The sequence below is a fragment of the Diadema setosum genome, chromosome 11 (genome assembly GCF_964275005.1).
Source record: "Diadema setosum chromosome 11, eeDiaSeto1, whole genome shotgun sequence".
NCBI classification, from domain to species: Eukaryota; Metazoa; Echinodermata; class Echinoidea; order Diadematoida; family Diadematidae; genus Diadema; species Diadema setosum.
In genome coordinates this window covers 8,020,737-8,044,324 of record NC_092695.1, presented here as the reverse complement: position 1 = coordinate 8,044,324, position 23,588 = coordinate 8,020,737, and the positions used below count along the sequence as shown (strand labels likewise).

Sequence of the window (23,588 nt, the reverse complement as noted above, 5' to 3'; positions counted from 1 at the left end):
CTATTTTGAAGCACTAATCCTGGGTTTTTGTTTCATTTGCTAATGGTAAATTATGCCTTTAACTGATGTTTTCATGTTTATAAATAAATAAACAATGAATCACTCTAAGATCTGTACCAGAGTGTTGTAGGATTCTTACAATAATTCCTTTTAAGTTGATAGGACACTTTGAGGGTTTAATAATATACTTTGTTTAAAATGGGATCTTAATTCAATTATAAGGTACAGCAACAGATGACATGTGTGAAGAATGATTAGTAATAGAACAACTGGCATTCTAGCAATCTAACTCCTCACAGGCAGACACAATACGTACATGTATGGATGTGTGCATGTTCATTATTCATGGGCAGTCCGGCATACCATGTTCTTTTCTTTTTATATACTTGGGCTGATCTCTAGACCCGCCCCCCCCCCCCAAAAAAAAAAAAAAAACCTAACAAACAAACAAAAAACAAAAAACAAAGAAAAACCAAGTACAAAGTACAGCATGAATAATTCCTTTTCATTATCTTCCATTCCTTGTAAGTTTAAAAAAATAAACAACTGAAAAAAAAAAATCATATTATTTGAACCACAATATAATCAATATTGGAAGTGCAGATTCAGCATTGTCCGTAAGAAAAAAAGAAGAAAACAAAATGAAAACAAAAACAATGACTTCATTTAACATTTGTACGTGTATCTTGTATCACTGTATGCAACAGGTGCCACTTCAACACTTGGAATAATGACATCATTTGACACAACTGTTACTCCATTCACACTAATTACTCTCACACTCATAATGGACACTGAGGTCATGCAATAACTGATAAACAAGTGATTACCATAGAAACTATTTGTTTTTTGCTTTTTTACAATGGATATATATCTATATGCATACAATAATGATAAAAATAATAATAATAATATGACCTATTATCAAGAGTTCTTGTCAGTTCAAAGTTCAACCAGCATGCTAGAATATTGCAGAACATCCATCATAGCTTTGTTCCAACTCTGTCCTTGGTATAAGTCTCAGCTCTGATCCATGCTTGAGAAACAATTGCCTGCACTCTGCGCTGGATTGATCCGATGCCATCTGAAACCATCAACAAAAACACAGTTTTAGAATGCGCACACTATCAGTTGAGAGCTGCGGAAATGTTTACTGAAATGGGATGGTAAACTGCATCGAGTAACCAGTAATGCAGTTATGCCAGAAAGATTAATCTTTACATACTGATGCAATTGCAAGAATATTCCAATTTCTTCATTTTTTTTTTCAAAGATTCAAAAAAGAAAGATGTGATTCAAAACATACAGGTCATTAACTATAGCAAGTTTGAGCCCCCCCCCCCAAAAAAAAAACAAACAAAAAAAAAACCCCAAAACAAACAAACAACAAACAAAACAAACAAAAACAGCAATACAACTACATGTAGTGTCTGTACACATTGTAAACTGTGGTTTGACAAAATTACCTCTGACACTTCATTGCTACTGAAAGACAGAAAGCAAACAGGCTACCGGTAGTGTGTGTGTGAATTTGTTTGTTTTGATTTTCTTGCTTAACTTATAATATCAGCTTCCTCCATGTTTTCCATAAACAACACTTATGAATGTACTACTCGAACAATCCCCCATCTCATCCAATACTACACCACCCTTCAAGCACTGTATTACAAACCTGAATGCTTGAATAGTTACGGTTTGAGAGAGTGCTTAGAGTCACATAGAATGTGAGCAGTAAAGATCTGCATGGAATTATGACTCACTGCCCTTAATCAAACCAACATTAACAAAATGGCATAATCCCCTCCCCATTTTCTTATGTGGCAAAAACAGCATCCCCTACATGTCAAAGATGATTGAGTCTCAAATCTTACCATTTGTGATGATCGCACTAGTGGCTGCAGGAACTCTGAACTGTTGAAAAGAAGAGAAATATGAAAGTAGAATTATGCGGTACATGTAGTTCCATTCTTGTTAAAGGTAGGGAATCCCATTTGCATGCCTTAAATGAAGAGTTGTATAAATACAAAGGTATGTTGAAGAGAGTATCATTTTAGAAACTCCCATAAAGTATTGAAAGTGGAAGGTAACATTTAGTACATTTTTATTGACCGTTAGATTTTGAATTGAATTTTTTTCGGCTCACCGTAAATTCAGTACATTACTAGGCTAACTTTGCAGATCCATGCACTGCATGTGTGTCCATCATGTATATTTTGTGAAGAAAGTTCATCAAACTTACAAACATTTCTATATACATTCTTGCCACACATTCTACATTTGTATATGTTATTACATCAGCTCGTATACTTTTAGATTTGTGTTTATAGATAAAAAATGCAGAAGACTGCAACAAAAAGGCTTAAGTGTGGCTGACACACAGAACTACTGAGTAGTTGAGTTTTGTGCATTATTCAAATTGTAGATAACTGTTGACTTGCAAATTTCTCAGCAGTGGACTAAACAAGTCCCCTGAGGTTCATATTTAATGTTTTGCTGCATTTTGGGAGGTCTGTAAAAGGTATCCCTACCTTTAAATGTAAAAGAGTATGACAGATGTACATGTTATATGCAGTTCATACAGCTGGCAACTGCAATACTTTTTTTTTCTGCCAAATTAACTCTGTATTAAAGGCATAATTTACCATTTGCAGTTGAAACAAAAACCCAGCATTAGTGCCGTAAAATAGTTCTAAAATGTGAGTTAGGGATAGAACAGCCACTGTAAAAACTTTAATTGGTAAAATTGATGTATACAAAATGTGAACAATAGATATAATTATAATAAAAATACTTCCAGATTTAACTGTCTACAGTTACGGTTTATTGAGAAAAATACAGATACACCATCTCCTTATATTTAAGGCTTTATCATGAAAATTTTATATGATAGGATGTTTTGTGGTACAACACACCTACATCTTGAACATTTTTTAAATCACTGTTCCCAAGGTAAACAGGACCTTTAACACTGGCTTTAGAAATCCTCTACTTGGACATTCTATGTGCATACATTACATTGTAAGGTTTTGAATAATTAAGAATAGAGTCTTGCACATACATCAAACACCCTGATGAAGTGATGGTGTAACTTTTCCACTCACCTCTTCCGCTGCAAATTTGAGAACAGCAGTAAAAGGAGTTGCCTCTGGTACACTCAGTCTATCAAAGCAAAGAGAGAAAAATAACAGTACATTTAAACAAAAATACTACAAAAGCATCACAAAAATTCAACAAAACCCTTTTTAGTGAAGTAACGAATAACTTGATAAGTACAAGCAACTACATATCATGCATTTCAACAGCCAAAGAAGAGTGAATGTGTACAGAGTACAAAATTTACATTTATTTCATGATAAAGACCCTGACCCTAGACTAGAGCTAGTGATAGTGTGCACATACATGTACAGTGGACTCCTTATATAACCAAGTCCTAAGGACATTTATTTAATTTTCTTTTGTTATATCAAAATTTCAATATAACCAAACCAATAAACAATAAAATTAAAATACCCAGAGGTGTTGCGTGGCAGAGTAGGTATTGTTACGGTCTGAACTTTTATTACTTTGTAGTAACCGGAATGTCGTTATAACCCTGTTCGCTATAATGGGAGTGCTTTGTAACCACAAAATAAATGTACTAAAAGATGAGGTTTAGAAAAAAAAATGTAATTCTAATTGTGACTTTACTTTGTTCCACCATATTTTTAAATATCGAAATAATCAGTAATTTACCAGGGCAGCACCGTGCATGCACCCGTTCCAAGCTGCAAATGTGCGCAAAAATACATTGGTTTCTACACGTAGCAGGTCGTCAAATTTTGGATAGCGTTGTTGTGGAATCATGGGCTGGCAGCTTGCATACCCAGACTCTCTTATTCTCTGAAGACTAAATTATAAGACTTAAGACTAAAGAGTTCACTTTAAATTAATATATCATGATCATTCAAATTTTGCAATCAACCCGCGCCCGCTCGAATTTAACTATACACAGCCCAGTCGCTGTACATGGTACGTCGCAGCGTACCATGTACAGCGCTTGGGCTGTGTATAGTTAGGCCTGGCGTGAAAGATTGTGTACCGTGTGGACATGCTGGATATGATGATCAATTTCGGTAAGTTTCATTGCGTACATTTGAATACTGATAGCATTAGATGTAGAGTAAATATTGAAGAGTATACTCGATGAGTTTGAGGTGACAAAAATGATGTTAAGTATCAAAATTCAAAGCTATCGTGATACGATTACGTCGCTCTCCTAGTGGTTGGTGGTCGCGCTCGTACAGCCCTGTCGCGACGTACCATGTACAGCGACTGGGCTGTGTATAGTTAGCTCGAATTATGCAGCTTTTGTGGTGATCATGCACATTAATTATTTCATGACAATGTTTTTATTTGCACAGTTGGTGTTACACGTCCACCAACATTTTTTATTTGTATCCTGGCCTGGCCACCTACCACACCTACGACCTACTTTCTACACAGTAAACTTTACTGTCTTTACAGAGCATGCAGTCCAGTAGCCCGACCAGACACTGTTACGCTATGCGAAAACAGCGTCTGACGCGCACGGCATGCAGCCTCGAAGTGAGGAACCTCAACACAACTACAAAACTTAGGAACATGTATACTTTTCTCCTTTAAACAGAATACTTTACTCACGTTAAATGCATGTTTCTATTACAGAAGAATAGTTCGCCACACTGGGTCCATGGAGACCACTGGAGACCACTTGCGATAAGTCCGTGGAACAAATAAATGACACTTTCTGGCGCAATTCCTGACCGTCGGGCTTCGTCGTTGCAGGATTCAAAATGGCGCCTTGACTTATGCGCATGCGTGACCGGATGTGCTCCAGAGCGAGCGCGTGTGCGTTGAAAGTGTCGAACAAACCTTGGCGTCTGCTACACAATAACCCAGTACAGTTTATAGCTGTATACTAGTAACCGTGCGTACGCTGCTTGAAAGGGCATTCACATCACGTGACCACCCGATATCTAAGCTTGGCCTGGCGTGAAAGATTGTGTACGTGTGGACATGCTGGATATGCTGATCAATTTCGGTAAGTTTCATTACGTACATTTGAATATATATAGCCCGACCAGACGCTGTTAATACGCTACGCGAATACAGCGTCTGACCAACGAGCGGGCACCTTCATAGTGGGGAACCACAACACAACTACAAAACTTATGAAAATTTATACGTTCTTTATAAACAATGTACACGTTACCAAACGGTACTCACCTTACGTGCATGCTTGTATTACAGAAGGTTCGTAAGTCCATTGAGAGCCCTCGTGATAAGTCCGTGGAACCAAAAAATGATACTTTCTGGCGGATTCCCTAACACCGTCGCGGTTCATCGTTGCAGAATTCAAATGGCGCCTTGATCTCTGCGGAAATCTTTTGCGTGCGTGCGATGCGCTGCTTGAGTGTTGATGTAGCAGCACGGTCGACAGCGCGACCTTTGAAAGGGCATTCAGATCATGTGACCTCCCGAATATTGGAAATGGCCTGGCGTGATAGACGATGTACCGTTCGTGAACCGTTCACACATGCTGCATATAACCATCAATTTAGGTAAGTTATTGAATCTAAATTTCAATACTCATAGCATAGATATGAAGTCTCATCATCATTTTGTTCGTCAGATGAGTTTGAAGTAGCAAAAAAATGATCTAAAGTATCAAAATTCAATCCGATCGCATGCGATCGTTGGACCCTCTTCGTGTTTGGAGCTTCGTTGGTACAGCCCTGTCGCGCTACGTATGTACAGCGGCGACTGGGCTGTGTATAGTTAGAATATATATAGCATCAGATGTAGAGTAAATATTGAAGAGTATACTCGATGAGTTTGAGGTGACAAAAATGATCGTAAGTATCAAAAGTCAAAGCTATCGTGATACGATTACGTCGCTCTCCTAGTGATTGGTGGTCGCGCGCGTACAGCCCTGTCGCGACGTACCATGTACAGCGACTGGGCTGTGTATAGTTAGCAGTCCAGAGACCCGGGTCACAGAACCAAATCAGCAACATAATAATCAATATGTGGGACCACATTGTGTAGAGAACATATGTTTATCTACTCACACTTTGAACGGTAATTCGGATCCGACGTTAAGGTGATCTTGAATGTTACTTTATTAGACCTGGATAAAAGAAGAAAATAAAATAACATTGTACAAATATGCACACACAAAAAAATCCGCGATAAAGTGTATATTCAAGATAATACGACAACAACTCACGCCATGTTGCAGTTCTCTACTCCACTACGAAGGGCAACCTGTGATAGGCGCGCGCGGTGGTGAGCTAGCTAGGCGTACGTACGTACACGTGTGCGTTTTCCCCACCCCCACGTACCACCACCACCACCACCACCCGGTCCACCACCCCACCACCTGCTGCTGCAACGCCCCCCCCCCCCCCACCACCACCACCACCACCACCACCACCACCACCCCACCTCACCACCCAGACCTACCCACCCGGGGTACCCCTAGTTTGCAGGCACAAACCCTTGTTGGTCGTAAAGGAGTCTGCGCAAAGACTACTACATGCACCACTTTGGCACTGTCCCATAGGCCCTGTGTTGAAGCTTCTCCCATGTGAGAGGCTGCAGTGTAGTGGTGCGTGTATTAGTCTTGGCGCATGCAGACTCCTATACGACCAACAAGGGTTTGTGCCTGCAAACTAGGGTACCCCCAACCGTCTTCAACGCCCTCGCCTCCAGCTCAGCATCCACCTCATCATCTGCAAAATAAGAAGAAGAAGAAGAAGAAAATTGGGACCTCCTTACCATGATGAGGAGGGGACTATGATTACTGGCAGTTGGGGCGGGTGCGTCGGGTTCGTATACGCACCCCCCAAAATGTGCAAAGTTCCACTTTTTGGCAACGTGCCAAAGAACGTATTTTAATGATAACCCTCATTACCGTTGGCACTAGTCCAATGGGTAACTTTACATTTTTTATTCTTTTTTTTTAAGTTGGGTGTATTCATTGTGTTAATTCTGTATTCTACACTTCACACAATGATACATTCCATTGATTTCATTAAAATAGAATAGAACTTTGAACAACACAAGACTGTCAAAATGTGATGAAAATAAACAAATAAAATAAAAGCAAATAAATATGTTATAATATGAAGAAACTATATAGGAGCCTCAGAGCAAAAGCCGAATGTAGATTCCGTATTTATTATTCAAAAGTTTAGAACAATGTATCAGTGACAAAAAAAAATGTGTAACTAACACTTGAGAGATGAATGAAACGCCTTTGTAAGTACATAGGGATGTACTGTATAAATATAAACGCACGCATCTATCACGACACGACCACAAAAGCACATGGCATGCAATACCCAACATCCGTCTGTCCGGAGGAGTTATTGTTTGTTTGTTTGTTTTTGGGGTTTTTTTTTTAAAATGACATACAAATGCATGTTGATTTGTGTTAAATGATTCATGATACCCTCAACATCACTTTTACGGTGAAACGAATATCTAGAAAAATCCATATATTTTTGAATGATTTTTCTTCTTTTTTTCTGCAGATTACTTGGATATACCCCCCCCCAAAAAAAAAAACCCAAACAAACAAACAAACAAACACACACCTTGCAAACCAAGATTCTGATCGTGACCTCAAGGCAATCATGATTGCGAAAGTACTACGGTAGTACTGACAAAAGACATATTGGAATGCACCTTCCCCTCAGCATAACTTGCATGTTTCTGTGATATTAATGTGAATAACAAAAGAAATGGCAAGGAAACATGTAAGTTATGCTCGTTCTCGGGGAGGGTGCATTCGTAATCATATTAGTACTTTAGCAATGATTGACAGATGAGGTCACTGACCAGGATCTTGGTTTGGAGGTTTGTTCGTTTGTTTGTTTGTTTGTTTGTTTGTTTGTTTGTTTGTTTGTTTGTTTATGAGTGTATCCAAGTAATCTGAAGAAAAAAAGGAGAAACATTATTTAAAGAGATATGGAATGTTTCAAGATATTTGTTTCACGGCGAAAGTGATGTTGAGGGTATCATGAATCAACACAAATTAACATGCATGCATTTGTATGTCATGAAACCTTTAGGCCTAATCATTTTTTTTTTTTTTTTTTTTTTTTTTTACTTTAGGGCTCTCGATCCTCCAGAAAACTGTCTTTTCTTACTTTTGGGACCACATCGCTGAAATTCAATTCTATCAACATTGTAAAAAGCCCCCTCATGTGGCCCATTGAGTAGCTCCCCCTTTGTTCCCCCCTCCCCCGTACGAAATATCAAAAAAAGATGCACATTTTCATCTTTCTATGACCAAGTTGTTCACATAAGAATTCATGGGAAGGAACAAGATAACTGACCCATTTACATGCATGTTGCATAAACGCTATCAAAAATATCCACGGTTACACCAAGGAGGTATGTTCTCTCATACCTCCTTGGCAACGGCGTAGCCAGGATGTCATCTAAAGGGGGGGGGCGGTTAGTCTGCGAGGGAGCGAAGCGAGGGAGCCTGAGCGAGCGGAGCGAGCGAGGGGGGGGGGAGGGTGTGGGAGGGGGGTGTCCCCCCTCCCACGGTAAGAACTTTGTGCATTTTGATGTTGTAAATGGTGCAATTTGATGCATGTTTTTGCACGTTTTATCGACGTGAAACAGTCCCACTTGTTTAAGGTAGCAGTATATTTGAGTGTAGATTATTATTGAACAATTTGCCTATAAAATGGTACCATTTAAATACACTTCTTGTATTAATTCTTCTCACTGAATATCATGAACGCGACTGAACCCGAGCGAGCGGAGCGAGCGAGGGGGGACGGGAGGGTGTGGGAGGGGGGGGGGGTGTCCCCCCTCCCACAGTAAGAACTTTTTGCATTTTGATGTTGCAAATGGTGCAATTTGATGCATGTTTTTGCGCGTTTTATCGACGTGAAACAGTCCCACTTGTTTAAGGTATAGCAGTATATTTGAGTGTAGATTATCATTGAACAATTTGCCTATAAAATGGTATCATTTAAATACACTTCTTGTATTAATTCTTCTCAATGAATATCATGAACGCGACTGAACCCGAGCGAGCGGAGCGAGCGAGGGGGAGGGAGGGTGTGGTAGGGGGGTGTCCCCCCTCCCACGGTAAGAACTTTTTGCATTTTGATGTTGCAAATGGTGCAATTTGATGCATGTTTTTGCGCGTTTTATCGACGTGAAACAGTCCCACTTGTTTAAGGAATAGCAGTATATTTGAGTGTAGATTATTATTGAACAATTTGCCTATAAAATGGTATAATTCAAATACACTTCTTGTATTAATTCTTTTCACTGAATATCATGAACGCAACTGAACCCGACCGAGCCGAGGGGGAGGGGAGAGTGTGGGAGGGGGGTGTCCCCCTCCCGCGGTGAGAACTTTTTGCATTTTGATGTCGCAAATGGTGCAATTTGATGCATGTTTTTGCGTGTTTTAACGAGTTGAAACAGTCCCACTTGTTTAAGGTTGCAGTATATTTTAGTGTAGATTATTATTGAACAATTTGCCTATAAAATGGTATCATTTAAATAATCTTGTTGTATTAATTCTTACACTGAATATCACGAACGCTGTCTGCAGTTCAGCAATCAAACAGAAAAAGCATGCACACGAGGGTGTAGATAGGGGCATATCCCCTCCCACACGAAGGTGATTTTGCGTTTTCAGACCTGAAATTCAGCGATCTGGTGCAAATTTTTGGTGCAATACTTTTTCATAAGTGTTAAAATCACGGAATTTAGCTTTTGTTCCGAATGTGCACCATCTGTGTGTATGTATAAAGTATAGTGAGGTAGAGCTTAGGGGAAGGGGGATTCCCCCTCGCGCTCGCGGAGCTTTTGCGTTTTTAGAATTGAAATAAAGCGATCTGGGTATAGCCACAGTCTACTTCTATGCATGGCGGAAGGGGGGGGGGGCGGGCGAGAAGGGAGAAGGCGTGGGTGAGTGTTATCTCCACCCTTCCCTTCCGATGGAGCTTTTGCCTTTTTAAGGTTGAAATTGAGATATCTCGTTTACGCATATTTGATGGAATCAACATTGTTGGGAAATCACCAAAGGAAAAAAAAAACGGATTGGGGGGGGGGGGACTGAGGGAGGAAAGGGTCGATTAGAAGGGGAAATTCCCCTTATACATGAGGGAACCTTGAGTTTTCGGAATATAAGTGATAAGTCTTGTGCACTCAGAATTATTCATAATTTTTTGTTGTGTGTGTAAATCTAAAAAGTGTATTAAGCTAGGGAAAGAGGCACAGAGGGGGAGGGGAGAGATTTTGCATATTTTGAATTGAAATTCAACGATCTGGTGCACACTTTGAGTGAAATATTCAAAAAAATATCTTATTTGATGAAAGGTTGCAAAGGAGACCCGCTTCATGTGCATGCATACAGTATACACGCATTTTTTTTTTTTCGCCTCCCAAATTCCCGGTCCAAATCTTAGGGGGGGGGGGGGCGACCGCCCCCATCGCCCCCCCCCCCCCCCCCCGGCTACGCCCGTGCTCCTTGGTTACACTTTGCAGGCATTACATGCACTGCTTTCTAACGTCACTCTGATGAAAATCGGTTGTGAAATGCTGAGGTATCCAAAAACAAGGTGAAACAAAGAGATCCTAATAAAAGGCGTGGCCTGTAGTCTTTTATTATTATCACTTTTTTTTTTGATATCTCAGCCATTTGAAAACCAATTTTCATCAGATAATTATAAACATTGAATCCTTCTTAAAATTACATGCTCTTTCATATTTCATAAGAGGTTTCTCATTATCTCACTGAGACTAGGAATGTTCAAATCATGAATCCCCACCTCAGCAGGTATACTGTACAGTCCCTTTGAGATGTAGAGGTGTCTGGCTGCCATTGTAACACGTGGCCAGGTACGGAAATTGGTGTTTGTTTGCTCCGCGTGGATGTCCAGCTTTTACGAACGTGATTGTGCGCTCGTCATTGTGCAACTTTTCCGTAGCTAGCTCTCGATCGTCCGCTCCCTCCGCGTATGCGCTACATGCACACAAACGTATGCACATGGCACACCTTTACAGTTATATGCACGCATTTATGAAAATTTCACCGTGCTTTACTTTGCGTGTGTGTGCCGGTAGTAGCTGAATGGGCTTGTGAATAGAGCTGGAGGTACAGCGATAAGAAAGTCTCTTTGCAACGAGCGCTTCGTGTATCCCACATGGTCTGCACTCTGCTCTCTGTATTTTCTGCATTTTCTGCATTGATAAACGACACAATGGCGGCAGAGCGTACTTTTATCATGGTAAAGCCTGATGGAGTCCAGAGGGGACTCATCGCAGATATCGTCAAGCGTTTTGAACAGCGCGGATATAAGATGGTTGCTGCAAAATTCATGAAGGTATTAAATTAGCAATCCTGGATTCCTGATAGTAATTTGGTACATCCGTTCACCATGTTGTTCACATGCTATGACCAAAGTTCACCATTGCAATGTTCACATGGTCATGTCTTGTAGAAGTATTAAAATCAATCCCTTTTTTGCTTTTACAGCTCATTCCCAGTACATAGAGTATCGTATCTGAATTATTTTACTCGAGCCACGTACCCATGCCATGGTACCATGCTGTCAGTTGATGATGCTATGAATGATGATCATGATACATGTAGATCTATCTGCCAGTAATATGTGTGGGAAGTTGAAGAGTAATTTATGCCCATTCATTCTGAAAGATCAGCTGTGGTGTGGGCTGTGGGTGGGCCTGGGAGTGCGTGTGCAGCGCAAGGCTTGGGCTAACTGCGACAGCCGCCACACGCAGTGTGGCGGCTGCGCCGTGCTCCCATTCAGATCTTCATGTTGAACAAATGGGTGCCTTTGCGGCGCTATATTTCCTTAATTTTTCAACAGAAACTACTAGGAATATTTACATGGGTCGATGAAACCTAAATGACTATCATCGGCGACTGTTTGATGCATTTCATTGCTTGTGATGCACAAAATGTCTTATAAGCAGCTCACCGATGCGATGTTCACAGAATTCACAATCACTTGCACAAACGCACAGTATTGCTAGCCTTTTGTCAAGGCCCTCTCGCTGTAACGGAAGAGCGAACGGACGAGCGAAGCCAGTCCATCCGAGCGCACAGCACTACCCCACTCGGCTGGGCTCTCCACACCATACAGCGAGAGGGCCTTGACAAAAGGCTACGTATTACTTGCTACATGCGTAGATGCGTGCAAATGGATACACGTTTAAAAGGCTCTCCTACTACTAGTACTAGTACACCTACTGGGGCAAAAATTTTGCAGTGGAAAATTTTGCAGTTTCCAGATGAATTGGTGAGAAGAACCAAGCCAATGAAGTAATCTATACTTCAATTTTGATTGTTACTGTGTTCATTATCGAAATTTAGTTATTGTTTATTTGTGAAGTCGCCGCATGTGGCAATAGGGGAACTATTCGTTACTCACATAAGCGAAACTGCGGGGAAGCCGCCAGGACCGCGCCTGGCGGCGCGGTCTCCGGGGCTAGGCTTGGGCCTACTGAGTACACACAGTGTCTAGCTAGCTAACGAGTTAGTGCCCTTGCCTCTACTATCAATGACTATCTAACAAGTTACAGTACATGTAGCTCGACTAGCCGACAGCAACGTTTGGATAACATTGTTTACATAACTGATAATAATTGTTAACGTTACTTTGGGCAGTTACTTGTGTTATTAGAATAAAAAGTGTGTGGAAGGCGCAAGTAAAAGCAAGCACCATGGTAACCCCGATGCGGGGCGCAGTAACCAGTAGGCAGTAACATAACAGCGCCCCGACGACTTGTATGCAATTTAGTGAAGGAGTCAAATGCACCGCGATGCTTGCAATTCAAGAAACAAGTCGTCGTTCAAAACGACACTTAGGATTCGCAATGAAAAGTCACATGTATAGGCCCAATGCCATATTGTTGAAATATTATACTCCTATGCAACTACATGTATGTATCCCTCACCTATCCCTCACCATGGCATTACCTCTGAAAACAAGATTTATCGTCATCTTTGAGACCATCTCCGAAAGATGCGAATCACCATTTTGAACAGATCATGTGAATTAAAATGATCTGTGCATGCGCGAATTAACATTCATTTCGGTACTCAGCTAGCCGTCCTTTTTTTGTTTTTTCCACATACGTGTATGCATACATTGTGTATTAAAGGGAATGGCTAGTAACTGATCAGTGGGAATCAGTGGAAATGCTGGAAGATGATTGTTCCAATCCTTGTGGGATTCATTTAAGAGTGCCTTGAGAGTACATTTAATATATATCTATTGTTGTGTGAAAATCATTTGCTCCAGAATGGTCTCATATTCAAGTAATGTGCAGTTTAATGTTTCCAGGTTAGCGTGCCTGGTCAGTGACGAGGCATTAATTTGCACATTCTCGAATACTTGAATATGAGACCGTTCTGAAGCAAATAATTTTCACACAACAGTAGATATATAATGTACTCTTAAATGAATCCCACAAGGATTAGAACAATCATCCCTCAGCATTCCCACTGATTCCCACTGATCGGTTACTAGCCATCCCCTTTAATATGTGCTATGTTTTATCCATACCTGATCGACAGCAAGGCTGTTAGCACATGAGATGTGTATGTACAATTGTGTATGTAAGTTGTTCTACGATACGAAGTGTGGAGGGACTGAAACCTCGGATAAAATCCTTCACTGGGCTCTCAAAACAGATCATATTGTAAATCGATTTCTGCGGCTCTGATTGTAAGTATCTTATCTAACAGTATGGCTACGAATTTCAGTGTAAAACCCTGTATTTTGGTCTCTGGTCACCAAAATGCTAAGCCGTATGAGGCGGTTCTTCGATAGCCATAGGGCTGCCATGTGACCCCGGCTCGGTACGCATGTGCGGGTTGGGGTCACTGGTGCGGTTAGGACCAAGGCTTATCAGTTTACAATACAGGATAGGGTCTAGGTAGCGATACAGGAACCAAATTATGCAGGCAGTTGAACGAAAGGTCGGTCTTTAATGTTAGTAGGACTCTTTCCTGTTGTTGGGGATTGTTCCGCAGAGACTACGTCTGGCCTCACAGAATCCCCTCCTATGGAGGAGGGCCAGAAAAGTAAAAAAAGAAATGATAGATAAAAGACTCCTCCAGACAGACAGATCTTTTGTCTGATGACCCCCTTGCTGCAAAATTTGTGACCCCCTGTAATGTGTAAAAATAACTTGTGACTGATGAGGTATGCTTTCTCAACAGAGTGCTAGAAAGCTCCAAAAGTCCAAATACATTGTAGTAGCACAGCACAGTACGGTTCACTTTGGTTCACTTTTGAGTGCTCGCGATGCACACTATAGACCATTATATAATATGCAATGAGCTGGGAATTTCAGGGCCTATTCTCACGGTTCTCAGATTAAAAGGCAAAACAAAACCAAACAAAAAAGACTTGTTTTTGTTAAATTATATAGCAACAACTCTTTACAGCCTCCCCTAACCACATCACCCCCCAAAAAAACAAAGGTTGAAATTTTGCCATGTTCTACATCTTACATGAACAAGTACGTAGCTTTGACCCAGCAAAAGGGTATCTTCTGTCTAAGGAATAACAGCAAAATTATTTGTTCATGTCATTTATCTTAACAGGCAGATGAGGCTCTCTTGAACCAACACTACGGAGATCTGAAGGACAAGCCATTCTTTCCTGGTCTTATCAAGTTCATCTCCAGTGGACCAGTGTTTGCAACGGTAAGGCAAACTTATAATTACACTGTACCACTACCAGAAAGGAAGTAGTCATCAGTTTGTCGTGCTTTCATTTTTTTTTTTTTCCTTCTTGGTGGCAGCTTTATCTACTACATATACAGAATTTTGATACACCGCTCATACTCGGTCATGTTATGGTGCACTCTTTTTCTTCTTTTCTGAAATTTGTGCACTGTAGGCAGGTTAATAAAACCTGTTCAGTATTTCGTTATTTAATTTGTAATTGTAACTGTTTGTAGTTTGAAACAGTAACCTGCAAGACTTTTTTTTCCCCCCTTTTGCTTTCTTTTCTACCCTACTCTGATATGAACTTGAACATGTTGTCAGAACAACATTGAGTAGGCAGCTACTGGTAAATGAAATTTCTTAAATTCCACTCAAACTGTAATGTGGGAAATGCTACCAGAATGATGTTATTAATTGATGAGTCTTTATCATTAGGCTTTATATAATTGTGTCATCCAAGAAAATATTATATACACTATAGTTTAACAGAGTTGAGCCACAAGTGCTGGTGCTTTATTTATTTATTTATTTTGTTATTTTTATTATTTTAATTAAATGGGCATTAAGTCAGCAGCAGATTTTAGGCATAATGACGTGTGTTTCATTGATGTAAACAAGTAACATGTTGTTATCCTAATTCTGTTGTACCTGCTAGGTATGGGAAGGAAAGGATGTTGTGAAGCAGGGACGTGCAATGCTTGGCGAAACTGATCCGGTGAGTGTTTTGAGAGGCACCTGCTGCCTTTCAGTTTGGAGTTTCTATTGCCCTGCTGAAAACAGTGATAGTGGTTGACAAGACACCAATGGTGATTTCACCATTTTGAAGAAAAAATTGAAAAAAAAAAATGTTAAAATCCCGAACTAACTTGGATGCAAGTCCTGGTCAATCCCAGGCTCCCAGGGGACAGGACTACAATTGACAAAATAAATGCATTGTACAGTGAAACCCTGTTATAACGAGGTCTGTGGGAACGGCGACATTACCTCGTTATAACCGGTACCTCGTTATAACCGTACGCATCATGAACAAAGAAAAACATAAGCATGACGTCATATACCCATCAATCAAACTGAAGAACATCCTTTGCGTTGTTATGACACGATTATGGATCATTATTATCGAGAGAATAAAGGGAAATTATTTGTGAATTGATAAAAAAGGACGAAGAAAGTAGGGGTTGAAATGCGTTAATTCTTTATTTTTCTTCCGAAAATCTCTTCGCAAAATGTATGTTGCACATTATGTTCGTGACAAGTAGGCCTATATTACATTCGTGATTCTTTCTACACCTATCTCTTCCTCTTGTATTGAACCATTCTGAAAGAATATTTTTCGTTTATAAAATACAGTGTGAAATGACAATGAACAAAATCAGATTGTATACAATGCGTTTGTTAAGTTTTTCTAAACATCAGCAGCGCAAATAGAGTAACATACATGCATTGTTTACCGTCACTTCCGATGTATTTTACGCTGTTGGTGCTCAGCGGGAATGCGATGATTTCATGAATCATTTCGGCTGTAATCTTATACAATGTATGATCGTTGCGCCAGAAGGGATGTAAAATACGTTCTTTATTTTGTTCCGAAAATCTCATCGTGTTTTGTGCATCGGTTCTTAAAAAATATGCGACAGGGAATTTGGAAGGTTGTGGTCCTTTTTACGCAAATCTGTACCTCGTAGACCATTCTGAAAGAAAGAAAAATCTTCATTGTGAAATGCAGTGTTAAAATTAATGATAATGAACAAACCCAGATCTATTCTAACTGTTGAATGCGTTTGTTTCTTTTTCTGAACACCAGCATCGCAAATGAGTAACATACATGCGTTGTTTACCTTAACTTCCGATGGTATTTAACGCTGTTGGTGCCCAGCGGAAATGCAATGATTTCATGAATCATTTCGGCTATAATCTTATACAATGGTGATCGTTGCGCCCGAAAGGATTAAAAATGCGTTCTTTATTTTCTCCCGAAAATCTCTTCGCATTTTGTACATCCGTTCTTGAAAAATATGCGACAGGGAATTTGGAAGGTTGTGATCCTTTTATGCAAATCTGTACCTCGTATACCATTCTAAAAGAAAGAAAAATCTTCATTGTGAAATGCAGTTTTAAATGATGAACAAACCCAGATCTTTTGAAACTGTTGAATGCGTTTGTTTCTTTTTCTGAACATCGACTCAAGTAGATTAACATGCGTTATTCAACTATTTTTACGCTACTTTTACCCGCCGGGATCGCGTTGATTTCATTAATTATTTCGGACCTAATCATGCACACTCATTTTGCATTATCATTTGTTAAATGATAATGAACAAAACCAGATCTATTCAAACCGTTAAATGCGTTTGTTTCTTTTTCTGAACACCGACTCGATTAAGTAGATTAACATGCGTTATTGAACTATTTTACGCTACTGTCACCCGGCGGGATCGCGATGATTTAATTAATTATTTCGGCTTTAATCATACACACTCATATTTACTTACCAGCAAAACAAGTGTAAGTCAGAACTAAGAATGGAAAGGATATGATGATGAGTTACACACGCATTCCAATTGTGCATTTTTGGCCACGAGTGTCGCTACATGAAAATTTTTGAATGTGTTATTTTTTTTTTTCTCTCGTTGCGATGTGGTGTGACCTATCACGCACCTGTATCTCGCGAAAAAGAAAATTGAATGATTATATTCAATGACTTAGTAGGAACATCAGAAGGTACGTGTATACAGGTGTCTTCGCGTGGAAGAAAACATGGAAGGTACTCTGCAAAACGGGAAAGAGACATGGAAAGCGTGAATTCGGTTTTCAATGTTTCGTTTGTCACGTGTTTGAAAGCGGCAAGTCAAGAAATGGAACCTCGTTATATCCGATCAAATTGCTTATGTTTTTCTTTATCATGATGCACCGAAATTGTCCTCATTATAACGGGAATCTCGTTATAACCGATTCGTTCTGCCATAGGTTTACACGCAAAGGAAAACGGGACCAACGCGATCACCTCGTTATAAGCGGTTCCTCATTATAACCGAACTCGTTATAACAGGATTTCACTGTATAGCATACAATCTAACAATTTATCTGCATAGGTCAATGTGTGTAGGAGAAGATGACTTACAATGTATTCTTTGGAATCCATAGAAGGGCACTTCTATGGGTGACTACAAATGAACTGACTATTCAATGACAAAATGTATGTAAATGTGAGTTTACAATATAATACTCATGCTTACAAAATTTCTACAACCATATTATACGCTGTCTGAATTCTGTGCATATGATGGAAGCATGCTACAAGACAAGTTTCACACCCACATGTGGGGCTCAGTGTGCTAGAAACATCTGTGGTCCTACGTAGTGTACATGTGTGTATTCATGAAGCAACCTATGGATCTGTTGTCATGAGGTATCGTTCAAAAAGAAGAAAAAAATTTTGTTCCAAAGTATCTTGTAATTGGGCTCACCTGTACTTGAAATTTATTATGAATTAAGGGAAGCAGATTTGAGTTGATATTTTCAGTTTTTGTGAGCATCTTTTGTTATATTTGGTGATCAATTTTTTTGTTATTTGCACAGCTCAAGTCCAAACCAGGCTCCATCCGTGGGGATTATTCCATCGATCTGGGCCGTAACATCTGCCACGGCTCAGACAGTGTCGAAACAGCCAAGAAGGAGATCGCCTTGTGGTTCAAGCCAGAGGAGGTCTTTGACTGGACGCTCCCTACTCACGGCAGTATATACGAATAGAGCAATTTCAGCTGGCCTCTCCAAGAGAGCCTCAACCTCAGAAAGATTCCATACCAACATTGCCCTACATTAGAACCTGGTAATACTCGGTGAAAAAAAGTTTTAGTTTCATAATCCTTTTCAACACTGCACGAAACCCAAGACATGACACGATCTCAAAACGCGCAAAACTGGGTGTGCCATTGTGATTCTGTTCATCCACGTGTGTCACTGCATATGACAAATATAAGACAGACACACACACATGCACACACATGTATTTTTGTGGTAAATTCATGGCATTAGATACTAGGAAAAATTGCGAACATTTCATGCCGTAGGTGTGCAGTGACAAGTCACTTCGCACAAAGGCAGGGATGACATCCCAGTTCAATGCATTTCCACATCTCGTGGGTTGCACATGAAGCAAAACCTCTCATAGTTAATTTTTATTGCATTGCTATGGGAGCATTGCTCAATATTTTACATTCTCTGTTGAGCTGTATGTCACCCAAAATATTTCAACCATTCTTTAAAACTGACAAAATAGGGGTGTTATAAAGACAAGAACATATGGAAAGCATGAGCCCACTAGTAACAGGGAACAGCAATCTGTTGGCTCAAGAGACCAAACATGAGTTTTCCCACAACATCTGATACTTTTATCATGAAGTGTCTTTTCATGCACAAAATTTAAACTGTGAGGTGATTGGTGAGATAAGCTACAGTGCATGGATGACGGTTCACTGATTACTTGCTCGTCTGCAAATTAAGTGGACCACGTACAAGTGGTCTACAAATGGATAGAAAGCAAGTATGCATGTAATGGCAAAGTATCTTATCATCCCAAAGTACACTAACATTGTATGTCATAGGACAAAAAAGTTTGGATTGCAGATCCTTGTCCATCGTGGAATGTTAAATATGTCTACTCTTGTTATAAAACATTTCTCTTTTCTTGTGTTTCTCAATGCCGTGCACATCTTAGATGTGAATGCACTGAAGTTGGTAAACCTCTTCATGTCCACCAATCATGTCTCGTTGATTTATTTGTATGTTTCAGGGAGAGATTTATGTCTGACTATTGATATGCACTGTTTTGTGCCAAAACTTTAACACAGAGAGCAATTTCAAATGAATTGTTTTATTTCCAAAAGTGCTTGTGGGTAACCTGTTGGTACAGGTTTCAACCCATTTGGTCTACTTAAATGCTCGTACAAAGTTGAAGTCAATTGCTGTAAGTGAAAAAAGAAAGAAAAAAAAAACAGTAAAACCTGCTGATATGTAGTTGAATGTGTAACCTGTATGAATTTGAATCAAGTTTAACATTAAAACACCACAATCAATCTGTATGCCTGCTGGAACAGTAGCCCGTGTTTTGTTTTGCTCTGTGGTATGCGTGCACTAAATCTACTGAGAGAGAGAGAGAGGGGGGGGGGGGGGAAATTAATCCGACTACCATGTGCAACATACATTGTACATTCAATGTACAAAACAGTATACAGTCAACCTTGTAGTCAATCGCCTAAGTAGAAGGTCTTGTCAAGTCCTCTTCGCTTTATATTCTATTGATTTAAATCCCTCATAAATTGAATTGTCTCTTAATTAAGTTGAAACTATTTCCTTTTTTCTAGTCCAAATAGATTTGACATAGGCAAGGTTTACTTTGCATTTTGAGGAAGAGAGGTTTGCGATAATACTGCATGTATGTGGTCCTTGAAAGGACTGGCAAAAGAAGACCCTAGAAAGAGGAGAGTGAATTTGATGCGACTGTGGATTGAAAGTTGGATGTAAGGAGAGGTTGAGTAGAGGATTACTGAATAATGATTACCTGTGACAAAGAGGCTGTGCTTGTTTGTTTGTTTGTTTGTTTGTTTGTTTGCTGGGTGTGTGTTTACTAGAGTGATGAACAGTAAAAAAAAAATAAATAAATAATAACAATAATAATTATTATTATTATACATTGCATTACAATTGGACCAAAAAGGGGTAATGGAACTATAAACAGTCCTCTTAAATCTTCACATACAGTGATGTCAATCACACTAGCATTTTCATTGGATGAGGCAACTTAGTCATTATATCACACCATGTGAATTGCTATGTTACAATTCCCCTGTTTAGATCATTATAGCAGTTAAATCACCATTTAATTCCAACTCTAGAATAATTTGAGGAGGATATAGTTTCTTGTTGGTTGAATTTTCTTTGAAAGCCAATGAAAATGGATGTGTAAGTTAACAAGGAATTTGTGATGTAGTGTCCTCATTTTTCCAGCCTACTTGTGATTTGCTGTCAGTACATATATCACTATTAATTAAGCATGCGTAAAACTTAACATGCTTTTTGTCAGATTGTGAATGCAGTGAAGCAAATTGTGATGAAAAAATAATAATCCTCAAGGAAGAAAAAAAAAACTTGTTTGATACTTTTTTTCATGGTTTTTTTTTTAAACATCTGTATCTAGACTCTCTTGTCCACATATCTATGACAGGTGCACACATTTTTGAAATGCATGAAATCACATGGAGATTTACAGTCTGCCTTCATACATCTGGTATGTGCATGGTAATTCAATGGAAGGCCTTGATGCCAGTATGCATGTTGAGGATACTGGTAATTGCAGACTTTCAGTAGCCGGGTTCACACGTACACCAATTAGCGGGATACAAATCTCGAGATTTGCATCGCGATCGTCATCCCGAGTTTTTTGCACGTGTGGAAAATTAGCGGGATAAGCATCGCGATGCTAATCCCAAGAAATCTTGCGCTGGTTCGTCAATTATCGGGATAATTGGCCCCGCGCTGGTACGTGTGAACGGTCGGGATTAGAATCTCGAGTTTTTACATCCCATCATGCAATGCGCACATCACAACAGCAAGTCCTCTGCGAAGAGGTCCTTCACCTCGTTGGAGCACAACAACAACAGCGCGCGAACCACACCACTGACGCGTAAAAGACAATGGACAAAGGTAAGTGCGCGCAGGCAGTGATAGAGAAGGGCGCTGTGTGACCAGGTTTGCAGGCTTTGCTGTTATCTCTATCGGCAATTAGCGGGATAATTCGGTACGTGTGGACGCTCGCCAAATTAGCGGGATACCGATCGCGATCGCTATCCCGCTAATTTGGTACGTGTGGACGCTCGCAAAAAAACTCGGGATGAGCATCGCGATCGTCATCCCGCTAATTTGTACGTGTGAACCCGGCTAATGTAGGCCAACATTTAAAGGGGGACACGTCTGTTTCTTCAATGAAAAGTGAATGAAGTAGGGGAAAAAATATGTGCAATTCTTTAAAGAAGAAATCCATTCCAAAATCTTATCAATTTCATAAGGGGGAAACAAGTTCCCTGCAGAACAGTGGGAAAATGATCAAAATAGAATGAGAAATAGGCAAGTTATGACAGTGAAATTTCAATTTTTTTTTTTGAAAACACTTCTTCACCAGTCCCTATGAATATGCAAATCAACAAGTTGATGATGTCATGCTCTCACAATTTCGTATTCATTTCATACACAGAAACTACTAAAATCTCAAGCTGAACAAATATAAAACTTGCCTTAAAACCACCCAAAAAAAAAAAAAGATTAAATATTAACTATGATGATGCAGTATTTTAGTATGGAAATAATACACCTGATTTTACATACATATTAGCTAAAAATAACAATTTTTCTAAATTTTACACTTGTATATACAATATAAAAAATTGTGAAGGCATCACTTCATCAACTTGCTCATTTGAATATTCATATGGACTGATCAAGGAATGTTTTCAGAAAAAATTTGAAATTTCAAAATGTCAGTATATTCTTTTTTTATTCGATTTTTGTCATTTTATTAAGGAGCAGTCTGTAAGGATCGAATTTAATACAACACTGACCGTACTGCACTAATGACTGACAGGCAAAAACAGCTAACTGTACTGTGGGTAAAGAAGCTTTATTGAGCTGGGCAGTTCCTCCTTCAGACGGTGAAATTGATTCTTGTATGACTTCTCACAATAATATCAAACATCACGCAGTGTATGGCTTTTGAATACAGGAGCCCCATGATAAAGAATAGGCCTATGGCCCACACAAACATCTTGTTTACTACGTGTACATGTACATGCTTCGTACCGTGAATTTCATCAAGGTGGTGAAAATACACGACACAGTTCACTCTTATCCTTGGATGCCTGAGAAATGCAAATACCAGAAAGTTCAAGACATCATTTCATTTCTCACTTTAACATCTAAATATGATTTGAGGGGGTATTGACACACACTACTCTACAGCCAAACATCTTGGCTCAAACTTGGTCGAAATTCCAAATTACAACTGTACTTGCAGTATAAGAGACAAGCGATACACTATGTACTTGTAATAAAAAAAAAAAAAACCAACAAACAAACAAACAAACAAATTTGTAAGTTCCTGCCTACATGAGAGAACTCTTTATGTACTTTTAAAAGCTGAGCTGTAGCAGAGGGGGTAAGACAAGATGGTGGCAATATGAAGCTAAAACATGTTTCATACAATGCATGGGGCTACAGTCTAGAGGATACATGTACAAGCAAATATGATAAGCCGACATGAAAGTATGGTAAAGAACAGAACATTTCTCCTATTTTATATATATGTTGATCACTTTCACTACCAGTCCCCAACACATGATTAATTCGGAATGTTTAAGTTTTAAAAATTTGATCACAATTGAATAATTATTTCACTTTGTAAAGTGTGGCATGCTTATAATTGTGTCTGTTGCTGAATAAGAAAAAGAACAATGATGGGATCATGATTCCATACACAGTGAGTATGAGGGGAAAAGAAATGAACTTACTTGAGAAGCCATACACACAGAACTACACAATCACATCAAGAACAGCACATTTGATGTGTGCAGTTATCAAAAAGCCTAATGGATGGATGCATTGTAACAGTTGTCAATGGGAACTGACATTTAAGTCATGCTGCCATAAAAAACACTATTCCATCTTATACAAATATCACATTTGTCAGGAGGATACAAAGTACAAAAACAAAGAACATGAACTCCTTGAAAAATGACACTTCAGTTCAGCCTGTTGCAAAAACTGATTAGTCGAG

General features: G+C 39.4%; 1 protein-coding gene and 1 pseudogene across 1 annotated transcript; one reads left to right on the top strand and one right to left on the bottom strand.

Annotated features, from left to right (window-relative positions):
- Nucleotides 1-467: 467 nt before the first annotated feature.
- LOC140234998 (ubiquitin-fold modifier 1-like) lies at nt 468-6,252 on the bottom strand (annotated as a pseudogene).
- Nucleotides 6,253-11,129: 4,877 nt separating this feature from the next.
- LOC140235505 (nucleoside diphosphate kinase B-like) lies at nt 11,130-19,438 on the top strand. The gene is made up of 4 exons (XM_072315529.1): nt 11,130-11,384; nt 14,639-14,740; nt 15,420-15,479; nt 18,344-19,438. The coding sequence occupies exons 1-4, from the start codon at nt 11,205-11,207 to the stop codon at nt 18,512-18,514; spliced, it is 513 nt and encodes a 170-aa protein (XP_072171630.1). The 5' UTR covers nt 11,130-11,204; the 3' UTR covers nt 18,515-19,438.
- Nucleotides 19,439-23,588: the final 4,150 nt, after the last annotated feature.

What these genes read in the sequence shown, in the direction of transcription:
- LOC140235505 (XM_072315529.1), top strand. Translation starts at nt 11,205, where the DNA reads ATGGTCTGCACTCTGCTCTCTGTATTTTCTGCATTTTCTGCATTGATA. An exon ending in TTGCTGCAAAATTCATGAAG is followed by an intron (nt 11,385 to 14,638) that starts GTATTAAATTAG and finishes TTATCTTAACAG; the next exon opens with GCAGATGAGGCTCTCTTGAA. An exon ending in GTGGACCAGTGTTTGCAACG is followed by an intron (nt 14,741 to 15,419) that starts GTAAGGCAAACT and finishes TGTACCTGCTAG; the next exon opens with GTATGGGAAGGAAAGGATGT.